Source organism: Xiphophorus couchianus, chromosome 12, assembly GCF_001444195.1.
Source record: "Xiphophorus couchianus chromosome 12, X_couchianus-1.0, whole genome shotgun sequence".
Lineage (NCBI taxonomy): Eukaryota > Metazoa > Chordata > Actinopteri > Cyprinodontiformes > Poeciliidae > Xiphophorus > Xiphophorus couchianus.
The window spans coordinates 25,392,810-25,407,181 of record NC_040239.1 but is presented as its reverse complement, the minus strand read 5'-3'; the positions used below and the strand labels follow the sequence as shown (position 1 = coordinate 25,407,181).

Below are 14,372 nucleotides of genomic sequence, written 5' to 3'. Positions count from 1 at the left end.
CGTAATGCAGCTCTGACACCATGAATGGCAATAAGCTTTTTATTTAAACATTAAGGCAGTGTCTTTTTTTGTGTGTTTTTCATTTTTACACTGCTATCCACAAAGCTTGCTGGTGGGCATGTAGAATTTAACCATGTGAATATTTCTTTTCATAATACCACCCTTGAAGCAAGCCACATAAATATTTACATCTCTTCAATTCTATATACAATCCTTGATATTATACAGTGGGTTATAATAAAAAAAAAATATGCACAAACAAAATGGTTGAACAATGTACTGTTTGTCAATCATCACCCCGCCCCCTTTCTCCTACGATTGGACAGTCCAGATTTCGTCCTTTTAGGTTTTCAATGATTCATTTCATTTCTGCGACCACAGGTGTGCAATGGAAAAAAAAAAGAAGAACAAACAATATAAATGGATGCATGTTAAAAAAAGTCATTTCAGTGTACTTTTAAAAACAACACGTTAGTCGTCGCTTTAGGGAACAGCTGGATATGGCTTCGTCTGGTTTTAGCGTCACATTCCAATGTTTCAGCAGTGGCAACGATGAGAACACACACACACACACAGAGAGAGAGAGAGAGGGAGCGACGACATGTTTCTGCCTCTACTGGCCTCAGTAGGAGGAGCGAAAGCACGGCTTAGAGGACGGGCGAGGAAGAGGAGGCGATCCTATAACAGTCGGGTCTGCGCTGAGATGAGATAAAAAACAAAACAACAAACAAAAGAGAGAAAAAAAAGACGCTGGAGAATCTTCTTGAACGTCTCGCGCAGAAATACTGCCTTTAAAAGGTGAGACTAATTTAGAAGAACCGCCTTCTCCTCCGCTTCCTCCTACGCATACAGAGAAGGGAGGTGCAATGAAGTACACTTAAAATAGTTTACAGGTTTAAAAGTGAAGAAAAACTTCGGGTGGAGGTCCATGTAAGCAGTGCAGGATGACTGAGTAAAACCATTAAAGCTAAGGCAGTGGGGAGACAAAAAAAAGCGAATACATTAAAAATTATAGCAGGACGTCTGATTTAAATCCATTTGAACCCTTGCGAAGCCGTCGGCGAGGGGGGTAAAAGAAAACTTGTGCGTCACTTAATGAACTTCAGCACTAGAATTTGTAAAATAAATGGCACTTAACACTAAGAATATCTCTTAACTGTACAAAATCTGCCCGGATGTGGAGATGTATCCACGCACCCCCACGAGGCAGTAAAAGCTCCGAGACGGGACTCCAGCGGGCCAGCTGAGGCCAGCGTGGGGGAGAGTCACGGAAAGGTGGCTTTGTTTTTCTTTTTTTAAATCACCTCTTTAATGCAAGGGAACTCCAAATTCAGAGCTTTAACTTGTACTCCACTCCGACGTGATTTGTTTTTTTGTTTTTTCTTACTCCGAGTGGAGCAAGAAGCGGCGAGACGCCTCCGCAGTGGGATTTCTGCGCCGCCTCTTTAAAAAAAAGAAAAAACAAAAAATGCCATCGTGATCACCTCGACAACTAAGTGCTTTATATGCAAAGAACTGTTCCGACAAACACAGACATGGTTAATATAAAAAAAACAAACAGCAAGAAAGTGTCACTTGCCTCAGTGACATCCATCTGGCAGCTCCTCCCAGTTCCCCCAACACACACAGATTCATGACATCAGCAATGAAACACTTAGTTTACCCTGTAAACCTCTGATATGATCCCACCCCACCTGCCTCAAACCCAACACCCCCCCAATACATCTTTGCAGATAACAGACCACAAATGACACCACCAAAAAATGTACTAAAAAAGTCGCAGCTCACAAAACACAGGACTGGACTGACAGTTCCAGAGAGAGAAACGAAAAGAACCAAAACCGAGGAAAAAAATTTTAAAAAAAGAAACCAAAACGCTGATTCTCCTCCTGTGTCCTTTTTGCTTGTGTTCTTGTAGTGGTAGCGGACCGCCGGCACACAGAGCTCGCCGAGAACTAAACAAGAGGGTCCCCTGCTGTGAGAGTCGGGTCCAACATGGCGTCGTTACAGCAGTCTGTGGAGGCGTGAGCACGGAACGGCGGCACAAGCCGAGCGCACGGCTCGATGCGTCTGTGTTGATAAGGCCAGTGAGGAATAGTAGTAAAAAAAAAAGAAGAAGTGATTTGTCCTTCAGAGTAGTACTGGAGTGAATGCATAACACGTAAGTGCGAACGAACACACAGAGCCACAAAGATTCGTCCTCATCGTCCAGAGAGGAGGATCGCTTTACGACGGTGGAGGGGGGGGGAGACGAGGCGCAGGCCTGTCCTCTGAGTGTGTTTCTGTGTGTGTGAAGCAGTGTGTTTTTTCTGGTCACTCGCTGTCAGACAGGGTTTCATACTGAGAAACAAGCAGAGGCTTGGTCTCCTCCTCCCAGGGGCGGCCCTGGCCAGGTCCGGGCCCCGGGCCGCCCTGCTGGCCAGACGAAGGGGAATGGGCTGAAACTGTCCCGCTGGGGAAACGCATGATGAGCGGGCTGTATGGAAATGGGGTCGGTGTTGAACCTGGATGAGAGGGGACAAAATAAATTTTAAAAAATGGCTTGAAGGTGACATCATTGTGAGTACCGCTGTAAAACAGAAATTTAATGTATTTTTAAGACAAATTAAACGCCATGCTAACAGCGGTTTTAAGCTGCCATTAGCATAATTAAGACTACTGTATTTGTGGTTTCCCTACAGAATATAAAGTAAACCATTCATTTTATCTTGAGATTTTCAAAATAGCTGATAACATTTTCAATAACATTGATTCTAATGGAAAACAAAAGGCTAAAAATGATAAAACAAAGCAAAGCTGCTGTTCTCCGGTCAGCCTTCCTGTTACCTGCTGAAAATCAAACTCTCTCTCTCTCTCACAGACATGTCTCAAGATATGTAGCAGTTTCCTTTTAAATAGGCTTTACAAGTGAACTCGGAGAGGTAAAAAAAAAAAAAAAGCCAACGTCTTCTTAGCTCAGTATCTACCTACACCACGGGTCAGCAACTTTTCCCGTTTAAAGAGACACTTTTGTCCCCGTTGCTACAAAATACCCAGAGCCGCAAAACTGATTTTCTAAATATGTACTAATTAAAATGTTTTATTAGGAAAGCTAACAAAAGTAAAATAAGATTTATTTATATTTTCAGATTTATTATCAATGAAAAAAACTGTTTTGTGTGAGTGAGATGAGCCTTTTCTAGAAATATAAAAAATAAAGATAAGAAACATCGTTTGAAGCTAGTCACTTTTAAAAGCCTGTTGTAGATGTTAAAAGCAGAATTTTGTATGAAGACAAAGGAAAAACCATAAAATGGCCATCATAAAAAAAACAAAAACATTTTGATTAAAACCGTATGATATAATTGTGCCAGTAAAACCTCCAAGTTTGAATGAAGATTAACCATTAACGTTCCCGACACCCATCTGGAAGCGGCGTGCATCGTACCTGCAGACAGAGGCCGGTCCTCCCACACCCGGTTGGTGAGGGGCGTCCGCCGGTTGCAGTCTCCCTCCGAGTGGACAGACGACACGGACGAGGGACGCTCGCTGCCGGACAGACCCGGGCCCGGGGACTTGGCCTTGCGTCCGTTAGAACGTCCGCTGCCCTTTGAGGACTTGGAGCCGCCTGCAAACAGAGGAGGAGAAACTCTGATGCTCTTTGGATGAGTTAAAATCTCTTCTGTCAGGCAAAAATTTGAGTCGCACTCACGACACATTCGTTGTGACTCAAGATGGTTGAGGCTACTGCTAACTAGCTGCTAACATACACTTGCTAGCTAGCAAGCTTGATTTTTTTCATCCATCATTGGTAAGTGTTGCGATACAGGTCTTAAATTTCACTCATAATGGTCTTAAAAATTCATACACTGGAGTTGATGAAACCCGCAGAAGCCCTGGTTTAAAAACAGCGGCCCAACGTGTGAAGCGTCGACTATAAAACAAGTGAAGAGTGGCACCTTGTGAGAAGGAGTCTTCAGCCCGTCCGTCCGCAGACATGGCAGAACCTGCCGGGTTAGCAGCGCTGGACGGGGAGCGCTCCTCCGATGAGTCATCGTACTTTCCCATCAAGGCCTTTCTGATTATGGCCTCCAGGCCGATGGAGTTGCCAGATGCTTCTGGAGCTGGGTGGCTGCGCACACTCACAGGCCCTGGACGGGAACGCAGGCGCGGGTTTTTAAAGTGAAGAATCAGTTTTTAACTAAAACCAAACCGAGCTCGCCTCATTTCCGTCAGAACACAGCAGAGTCTGAAAGCACTTTAATGTGAGTCAGTCGTCCTATTACACAGCGTACCTGCAGTAGTGGAGGCTGGCATATTAAAGATTTCCGTTCCTGGCTGACCGGCATCTGGAATCACAGAGAAATCAGAGGTTAAGATCGACCGGTTCTGGTTTTTAATGGTTTTCATCCGTGCGGCGAGGCGAGGCTCACTGAATTCAGCGTCGTTTCCATCACCCGTCCTCTTCTTGATCATCTCCTGCTTTTTGGACTTCACGATAGCCGATGTGTTCTCCGTCAGCTTGCTGAAGAAAGCCGGAGGCTGGGAGGTATTGGGTGGAGAGCGGGAGCCGAGTCTGGTGGTGGAAAACCAGCAGGAAATTCAGACACACTTAGAATCACTTGGTTTAATTCCCCTCTCTGCTTTTTTGTGCACAAAAAAACAGCTGAAAGGCAGACTGGAAGCTCAGAACTCAAATCTTTTTCCTGTTTAGTGTAGGCACCATACTAAGTGTTTTTACACAAAATACTGCAAATCTATTGTTTTCACATTATGACAGCATGAAATATGCAACGTGCTTCTGACTGAAGCAGCCTCAAAATGACTCATTTTCAATATCAGTGATGTGTTGTAACATGTATTCAGGGAACAGCAGATCTACAGAAGAAGCCATTTAAGAGGAAATAGAATTTTCTAAGACAGACAAGACTTTCAGCAGATAAAAGCAATAAAGGAAAAGCTCCTCCATTTTCTCCTGTTGAATTTTCAACAATTTCTTTATAATGGAAGATGTCGCAAATGTCTGTATATAGCAAGGACAAAAAAAAAAAAAGGCTTTTCAAAACTGTTTGTTTAGAAAAGTCTCACACGCACTCGCCTTATACATCTGACTGGTCTGAAAATAAAACTATTTGAACACAAAAACCAACAAACCCAATTTCAATAACCTTATTTAACATATAAAAAAATCAGACAACCTTTATTTCAATTACACATATCAAAAACTGTGTAATTGAACACACCTAAATGAAAATTCAAGCCTTTTCAAGGAAGTCCCTTACCCTTGTTCCCCCATCTCGTTGGGGTAGGAAGCCCCTCCCTGGACATCGGGCTCAGAGCTGGATGCGGGAGGAGACACCGGCTCAATGCAGTCATTGGAAACATTGACAGGGGATGACTTCTGCTGCGGAGATCTACAAACAACATGATTATTACAAGTAATGCCGTGTTGTTTTATTTATTTTTTTTATTTTCAAAGTCCGGCCCACGTTTCTTACCTGTCTCGGTTACATTCCCCACTAAAACCCTGTGAGTAACGGGACGTCTGAGCGGACTCCTGTGACGTGGGCGGGGCCTGGGAGGCACTGGATGGACGGGTCAGGTCCAGAACCGGAGAGCCATGGTAGCTCTGCTGCTGCTGCTGCTGGCTGTCTCTGTAGTCTTTAACTATCACCTCCTGGACAGAAAGATTAACACGGAAGACATTAACATGATGTTTTTATTTTATCTCCTGGTTGCGGTTCTTCGCTGCAGCCTTACGCTGATGTGCTGCGCCAAAGTGACCACTCTCTGGCTGCCTTTGACACATGGGGATGGGGGCTGTTGGCCTGGAGACAGTCTCTCCTCTGATGGGGGTCGATAGAGTCCTTGTGGTGCTGGTGAGGAACAAATCCACACACGTCAAGAACACCCCCACACACATCTGAACCTTTCAAAGTTAGCTCAGTTTTTCCTATTAAAGAAATAAGCAAATCATTTTAATAACAACATGCGAGCTTTGAAAAGTCTTCACAGTTTCAGCGGGTTTCACTAACGGGTGATGAACCACAGTTTTCTCTTCTCGTGTTTTTTTTCACTGAAAGCTTTGCATAAACAGCCAGTAAGCAGAACTTTTGTCCAGAAGTGACACTAAAATTAATTGGTTTTGCATCAGTGACTCATACAAGTAGAGTGTGCACAAAAAAGAAAAAATTTACATCGACAAATATACAAAAGAACACAAACGGGTTGAGCTAGAGTGTCTGTGAAGAGGAGGATCCAAAAGTAATTCACTGATGTAATGAAAACAAACCTGAGATTCTGTCAGAATTTATTTATTTCTGCTTGGCCAAGTGGAAACAATCGTAGAAAACTACTAAGTGTAAAGGACAGTATGTGAGAGTTTGAGATGTGTGTTCAATAAAACAGGAAGAAGCTGCCAAAAAAAGCCTAAAAAGAGGAAAAATCAAACCATTTAGTAAAAACTGCTCATGAATTTAGTCTATTTGATTTTAGTTGTGTTTCAATTCACCATATAATTTATGTTAGTTTTATACTGATAAAGTTTTGCGCACATTTGAAACAAAGCTAATGATCAAATCACCACTGCATGAGTGGGGCTCCTTCGTATCTCCGGCAACACCAAACTGGTTTCAGGCATTCCCATTAAACAAGAAACCTGAAGCAAAACGATCTTGTTAACGAAGCCGGCTGCAGCCGTGGCGTTCTTACCGAGCGTTCGGATGTCTTGTTCCTGAACAGACATCGGTTTGTTTTGAGTCTTTTCCCTACTCGGTGTGCCGCTGTCCTCGCGGCCGGACGGGTTGTCCGACTGGGAGGGCAGCAGACGGCCTGCGGGCGGGTGGTAGGAGCCGGGGAAAATTCCTCCTGGGCTGGGACTGCAAAGCTTGGGGTCAGATTTGCTGGAGGTGCCGTGCTGCTCCTGCAGGTGTTTGGGCAGACCGCCCCTGGATTTGCCTCCATCGCGATTCTGCTCTTTGACTGCGTTTGAGTCCATGGCAGATTGGTAGGCGTCAGGCGGCACACCTGATTTTTGGAAGGAGCCATGGAAACCTTGGTAGCGGGATGCTGAGGGCATGGTCCTGGTAGGAAAAAGAAAAAGAAAACAAAACATATTTTTTCGCATTTCATTGGAGAAAATGTTATTATAGTTTTAGGAAGCACAACTCCGGCTTACCGTAACACCGACGAGTGTTCACTGACGGAAAGACTTTTGCCTCCGGTGTTGTGCAGCACGCTTGGCCTCTGCTGCACGTTCTCCTGGGTTCGGGGAGACACCGGGGAATGCTGGTGGCTGTAGGGTTGGGATGCAGGTCTGCCGCCGCCGCTGCTGCTGCTGGACAGGCTGTGTTCTGTACCTGAGAAACACACACTCAAGTTACTGTACAAACATCTTCCCTCAAGATTCAACCATCAACACCCCTTTTACTTATTCACATTTTGTCATGTTACAATCACCCAACTTCAGTGTTTCTTACTGGGAATTTATCTGATGGGATGTAAATATTGCGTAAGTGTGAAGTGTGGAAGGAAACAGGCATTTGTTTTTCTATTTTTTCCTTTTACAGATAAATCTGAACCGTCTGCAATTTCAATTCACTTTTACATTATATCATTTAATACTGTTACTAATAATGTCTTGTGATGGTTCTTGGCATTCTACAGCAAGGACAAGGTAAACTAAAATATAACAACATTTTGTTTCATAAAGTCATTTTGGTAATTTTAACTGACCTGACAAGAGAAGCTTAGTCTGATTTAACTTCAGACAGTGAGAAAAAAATATGTCAATGGGTTTGTGAAAATATCTGGTTTCAGCTGCAAGTAACGTTTTCCAAATTTACGCTTTGGATCAAATATTAGATTGTAATTTAATACAAAACTGTGCAGTTTGAATATCAAACATTTTCACGGACTTTATGCAGAAGTCAAGCATTTTCCAAACCGTGAAAACACTTTGAATTGAAATTCAAGAATTTTCAAGGTTTTCAAGCCAGTACGATCCCTGATTCTGTATTCAGCCATCTTTCCTCAATACTCAGAGAAGCAGTTGTGGTGATGAGACCAACATTTTACTGCCAAACACGGAACATAATCCCCAAAGGAAACCCCAGTAATTTTTCCTTTATTTCACAATTATGTGCATCTGTGGTCTGATCACAAAATCTGTTTAACCTCCGTTAAACAGATTTTGTGTTTGGAACGTGAGCAAACACAAACTACGTTTTTAAACACAGACTACGGCAGATAAATTGAATCGTTTAGGTACCTGGTCGCCAGATGGGGGCGTGCTCCACATTTCCCAAAGACCCTCCTCTGTCTCTGTCTCTCTCTCTGTCTCTTTCCCTGTCCCGATCTCGGTCCCGTTCCCGATCTCTCTCTCGTTCCCTCTCCCGGTTTTCCCGTTCTCGCTCTCTGTCTCGCTCTCGGTCCCTGTCCCGTTCGCGGTCTCTTTCCCGCTCCGACGACGACGCGCTCTGCATTTTGCTCATGTGTGAGTGGCCGACTGGAACGACAAAAAGAAAAAAAGAGGGGGGGAAAGTCATCTTAAACAGATAAAAAAACATGGTATTATTTTTGTAAGGGAGATGCTCACAATAAAATGGATGCGTACCGGGGGAGATGGATGAGCTGGTGTAATTCCTGGGAGGGAATGCGGCGTTTGTCCCAGGGATGTAGGTGATGCGATCCATCGGGGAGCCGGCCGTCCCTGCAGACGGAGGGACCAGGACGGGTAAGTGTGGCACCTGAGAAAGATCAATAATCCCTGAGGAGAGGAAGAGGAGGAGAGCCAAATTAAGATGCAGTTTAATGAACAACAGACATACAAAGTCTTAACAAACTTCATTTAGTGATAGTCCAGCAGGCTGATTTCTTTATTATAAAATTTTGTAATGAAAGAAGAGTAAAACAGAGGTTTTATTTTTTTGTTTTTAGTTCTAACCAGAGCTACACTAGGGGGTCTGAGGTGGCTCTTTGGACCTTCTACAGTGATTAAAAAAGTTACGAACCAAATGTTGTTCATGTAATAATTGCATTGAATTTCCACAATAAAAAGCCACAAAGTACCAGTAATATAGTTTTAGATATTTTTTTCTTCCCATTAATATGGAAACCATACGCTTTTTTAAAACTTAACATTCCGTAGACTAAAATGTATTCATCCTGTTGTAGCAAAAGTTTTGGCAGCAACACAACAATTGTTACAGAACCACTCAGACAGTTTAAATACTGCCGTTCAAAATACAAATAAACAAAAGCTAAATTAAATGTACTCATGTCTTTTCCTTTGCTGAGGAAAATGATTTCTTGTTGCCAAAATACTAATAATTAGGCGAGTCTCCTTTAGTTGTAAGTTATAGCTGAATAATCACATCATCGTTTTAGATTTATCAGTGAAGTTGCAAAATGAATATAAATATTCCCCAATCCAGGCATAAGTGGACGTTATTGTAATAACATCTTATTTACCAATGCATGTTACATCACAAGCTCTAACGAGGTTTATTTAAGACGCTGAGTGCAGTAACGATTGATGATAAGTGGCACTACTAGACGGCTAATTTTTACAGTAAAGAGACTCAGCTCTGCTTCAGACTGGAGGTGCAACACGCCACTGTAACACAAATAAATAAACTAAAAAAGATCTGTTGGAAGATGAGTTTTCCATAAGTGATATCAACAAGAGAGTTCTGCAAACTCTCTCCTATGCAAAGATTCTCAGTAATAGTGATGAAATGTGAAAATTTTAAATTCATATCCCTGCATTGGGCTGTCCTTTCATTTTCCCTCTCTCCCTTGCGTGATTTCATGACATCAGAAGCCAATAAATGTTTAAGTGAGCATAATAAACATAAAACAAAGGCAGACAAATTCAAAGGGTAGTTAACCTCGGGGTCAATATCCGCATTACATCAGCAGCTCTGCTCTCTTTGTAATTATTAACCACTCAAGTGGTCATATTTGTCGATCATTTGCCAGTGCAAAGGAATCAGCTATTTAAACAATGAGAAAGTAAAACGATTTACTTATGCAACCGTGCAGCTGACAGATGGAGGCTGCTGTCAGGTTTCATGTAAAACAATCCTGTTTGGGTCTGATTTCTACGATTTGTTCTCTTGTCGGCAGCAGTTCGTATTCCCCTACAACAACAAAGGTCGCCTCGTCTCTTTTGGTCAAGCAGGGGGATGAGCGCCAGCTTGTTTGCATCCCCGTCAATCCCTGTTATCAGATCAAACCCAGGCTGAACGGATATCGCCATTGTTCAGTAAAAGGTAACCCTAACCGGACTGTAAGCGTAGAACGCCAGATTTGGGTTTCAATTTGCCAAACAACCTAAAAATAGTCCAAGTGTGAGTCGGATGGGACTGGAAGCAGCGTTAGACTTACCGCGTTGGGCACCAGCAGAGTAGGACAGAGGAAGCGTCTGGTCTCGAGGAGCGAGGCCTCTGAGCAGGTCTGAGCGCTGCGCGGCCATGGCGGCGGCCGCGGGCCACTGGTGCATCTGCTGCGAAGTGATGTAGTCGTTTATCAGGGTCTGACGGTTCTCCAGGGCCGTCGTGTCAGGGAAGCTGCGGATGAGGTAGGGGTACGGGTGAGGGTACGCCGGGTTGGGAGCCAAGTGGGAGCGAGGCAAGTAGTAAGCTCCTGCGAATGAAGAATAGGAAATGGTGAAAATCATTCATAGTCATTGAAGGACAGAGATGAAATAAAACTGATCGTTTTCTCAGGTTGCATTCAAGTGCTTCTGCAGATTTCACCAAGTCAAATTTAAGGCTTTGTAAGCTCATCATGGATTCAATTAAAGACCTGCATCGCGACAGAAATGTACAAAAGAATATTCGATATTTTATGTTGGAGTAGCGTCAAGCTTTTTTGCACAGAATGTGCGTAACATCGTGTGGGTCACAATGTTACGAGCCAGTGGCGAAAACGAATGTTGTCCAGCCAACTGGTGATACATTTACACTTACATATGATGGACGAAAAAAAAACTGGATACCTAGCAAGGGTATATCAGCAGCTAGTTTAGCGGTAGCATCAACCCAATGAACATCGTCATTCCTGTAGCTGCGTGACTCAAACATTTGCATGACAGAAAAGTCCTGCCAGAAAAATAAACTACACAGAATATACAAGATTAAATAGTCATGCCACAACAGAATGTAAGACCAATGATTAGGTTATTTAAGGCCACCTTACATTTTTTGATGAATTTATCTTAAGGTCTTCATTTTAGATGAAACACTTGTTCAGGATATGCAGACACCCTGCATCCACTTCAGTGTGTTTTATTGAGATTTTATATATGGAACCAACAAAAAACAGATCATCAACAAGCGAGTTTTTTTTATTGTTTAAAAGATAAAAACGTTTAAAAAAATGTAAAAACTTTGATGACCTCATCATGAAAACAGATTATAATCCCGTCGCAACAACTGAAAACAGACTGAGTGGGTCTTGGAAGAGGACCAGGTTAACATGTTGTGATTTACCTGGGTCGATGGCGATTCCACGAGGCAGCGCCGCAGGCTCAAAGGACAAGGGGATGCGGTACATCTCTGAAGCTCCCAGGCCGGGCAGCAGCCGTTCGTAGGCCTGCTGATCTGCAACGCCAGTGAGCGGCGACTTGGTGGCCCTCATCTCTCTGGGAGTCGGTGTGGCTTTACGCTCCTGGGAAGAATTCTTTCCAGACCCTGAAACAACAGGAAAAAGAAGAAGAAAAAAAAGTTTGGAATCTGAATTTTATTAACTATAAAATGTGACATATTCGACTGCAATGTGGTCTCATTCACTGCCTGTTAAAAAACAAAACCAACGGCAAAAACAAATAAAGTCACTGTTCCGTCTGTGTGTCGGATATGCAGAGTCCACACACTTTTCTCACAGGAAAATTCAAACATTTTCAACGCAAGTTTTCCAGCAGCACATTTTGTCAGAAAAAGACGATACAAATGGTCTAAAAACGACAGTTTCAATTTACTATTATCTGATGTCAATTATTACTGTTTGCAGTGTCTTGTGATAGTTTTCAATAACCTACAGACAAGAAAAACTATAACAAAATGTTATATATCTCCTAAACACCCTATATAATCGAATGCTCCAAGAATAAAATCCCTTCATTTCATAAACGTTGTCTAACGTGGACAGTCTAAGCCAACCTTTACTTAAAAATACAGATAGATAAGTCATTGAGGAATTAGGAATGATAAATATTCATTGCACAAAAACAATCCAAACAAATTGTGTTAGGGCAAATGACCTTCCTGCTCAGATCAAATGTTTGAAAACAACACACAAAGAAAGTTACAACAAAAATGTTCCTGCTACGTTCTTTGGCATTTAGCAAATAGAAGTAATTTTGTTGATTCCAACCAACCTGAAGCAAAAAAGTTCAGTCTTATTTAACTTCAGACAGTGAAAAAATGTCTGTCTTCTTTATTAGTTGTTTGAAAATATCTGACTTCAACTGTAAGCAACGTTTTCCAAATCGAAGCTTTTAATCAGACATTAGATTGAACTTTATTGCAAAACTGTGCAGTTTGAATATCAAGAACTTTGAAAACACCAAATTGCATGAACCCTGGATGTTCCCACCTTCATGTTGCCTCTGACTGGCTTCCCTGGGCAGTGGGGATCCACGATGTGACGGTCCAGGGTAGGGGGTCCGTATAGCACCTTTTTCCTCGTACCCCATGGGGCTGTGGTGGGCTTTGCCTCCCTGCTCAGAGCCCAGGGTGAGCGGAGAAGAGCGCGGTATGGGGCTGGCCGTGCTGACCACTGCACTGGGCCGACCCTTGGGCCCATCCTCATACCGACTTCTGTCAGGACGCATCTCCAGGTGGGAGGCTGCGCCGTGGTAGGAGCGCGGCGAGCTGGCGATGATGGAGCGGACATCGTGGCGTTTCCCAGAGCCAGCAGCGTCCGGCTTTCCAGCTGCACCCTGCAGGAAATGAACCAGCTTAGAAACACGTGCATCTTTACTGGTCTATTGTAATTTCAGACAACAAAAAAAAACAACTGAGAAATACATTTCAAATTTCTAGTCAAAACTCATCTCTGGCCAACACCAACTTCAGTTTTGCTGCAATACATAAATTTTTTATGTTCTGCATAATATTTGGGAGCAAGAAAATAGTTAAGATTGTTTAATCATTAATTTACTCTGTGTTAAATAAGGACAGACAAATACCAGTTTGATAGTCATTCAATAAAACTATATGATTGCACATCGCCTCATATTTATATATGCATTTGTTCCCGGGGTTCAAATTACAGGTCTCATAAAGTTAGTTTGACCTACATGTGTCAGAAGCATTCCAGCAGCCGTTGAGAGTGCAGCAGATACGCGGGCCATTAAAATTCAGCTGAAGGCATATTTTAACTACGGGTTCCTGAAAGTTGTTCTCCAGAACCTGACTTCCTGGAACCTTTTATCTATGCATGCTGTTCTTTTTTTAATGTGCGTTTCAATTGTAGAGTCTAAAACTGGGACCGTTTATGGAGCTTAGGCCTTCCTGGCGCAGAGCAGGAGCAGCGCTGTGGTCCGACGGCACAACAACATCAGAGTTCAGAACCTGATTGAAACTACCAACATTGAACTAATACAGCATTACATCTGAGATTGTTTCATAGTGGTCCTTCTTTAAATCCTGCGTATTGCCACATCAAACTGTGTGAAAATGTAGATTTTAAATAAACAATGTTGATTTTATAGGACGAAACGATGGACTTTACAGGTTAAATCCCAGACTAAAGGCTTTGATGAGAGCGTAACTCTCCATTCTCGTGGAGATTCTGAACGAGTGTAGAAGTCTGCACCTCGTTTAAATAAAAATCGCCACACTTAGTGAAAATATTTAATTAGACGTAAACCCTGTAAAGCCCTAATATTCAGCATGAGCATCTGGGTTTAAATGTGAATAGAGTAGTTATTTATTAATACCTCAGTGGGGAAAATTCACATTTTACAGCAGCAAAACAAACAAAATATACCCTATTGCATATAAAAAATATCTAACATAAACAGCTGTATATTAATAAAGTATCTACAGATAAAATCAAATGAAATTTATTAGACGCCTGGAAAACAGAGATTTCTAAGTACAGAATACGACTTGTATATATGATATTATAAAATATGACCAGCTGAGGAGGAGATTATTGCGATTAAAGGCAGAATATTTTGAGCCAGTGAGAACGGTTCCCTCTATTCTATTTTTAAACAGTTCAACATGATAAACACATCATTTTAAGCCTTCTTGCCTTAGTAAGAGTTAGCCACGATTTGGTCGTAACCCAGTGGGTGTGGGTGGATTTTTCAGCACTCAGTAATGGTGTGTTCAGAGCCTAAAGAATCCAACGGATGTTTGGTTGGGCTGGTCGTTGAT

At 42.5% G+C, this 14,372-nt stretch overlaps 1 protein-coding gene across 3 annotated transcripts in view; it reads right to left on the bottom strand.

Annotated features, from left to right (window-relative positions):
- Positions 1–23: 23 nt before the first annotated feature.
- The window catches only part of ncor2 (nuclear receptor corepressor 2), a 109,406-nt gene continuing 95,057 nt past the window's right edge, over positions 24–14,372 (bottom strand). For 2 of the 3 annotated variants that reach the window (XM_028032987.1, XM_028032988.1), the window contains exons 32-46: positions 12,580–12,925; positions 11,475–11,675; positions 10,369–10,626; positions 8,576–8,746; positions 8,249–8,485; positions 7,157–7,337; positions 6,691–7,061; positions 5,740–5,855; positions 5,478–5,656; positions 5,262–5,393; positions 4,413–4,555; positions 4,275–4,328; positions 3,939–4,130; positions 3,428–3,607; positions 24–2,504 (exon numbers count right to left, since the gene is read on the bottom strand). In XM_028032987.1, the coding sequence (XP_027888788.1) occupies positions 2,314–2,504; positions 3,428–3,607; positions 3,939–4,130; positions 4,275–4,328; positions 4,413–4,555; positions 5,262–5,393; positions 5,478–5,656; positions 5,740–5,855; positions 6,691–7,061; positions 7,157–7,337; positions 8,249–8,485; positions 8,576–8,746; positions 10,369–10,626; positions 11,475–11,675; positions 12,580–12,925 (2,952 nt within the window). In that variant the 3' untranslated portion in view covers positions 24–2,313. The remainder of the gene's footprint in view (positions 2,505–3,427; positions 3,608–3,938; positions 4,131–4,274; positions 4,329–4,412; positions 4,556–5,261; positions 5,394–5,477; positions 5,657–5,739; positions 5,856–6,690; positions 7,062–7,156; positions 7,338–8,248; positions 8,486–8,575; positions 8,747–10,368; positions 10,627–11,474; positions 11,676–12,579; positions 12,926–14,372) is intronic. The other variant, XM_028032989.1, reaches the window with a different exon arrangement.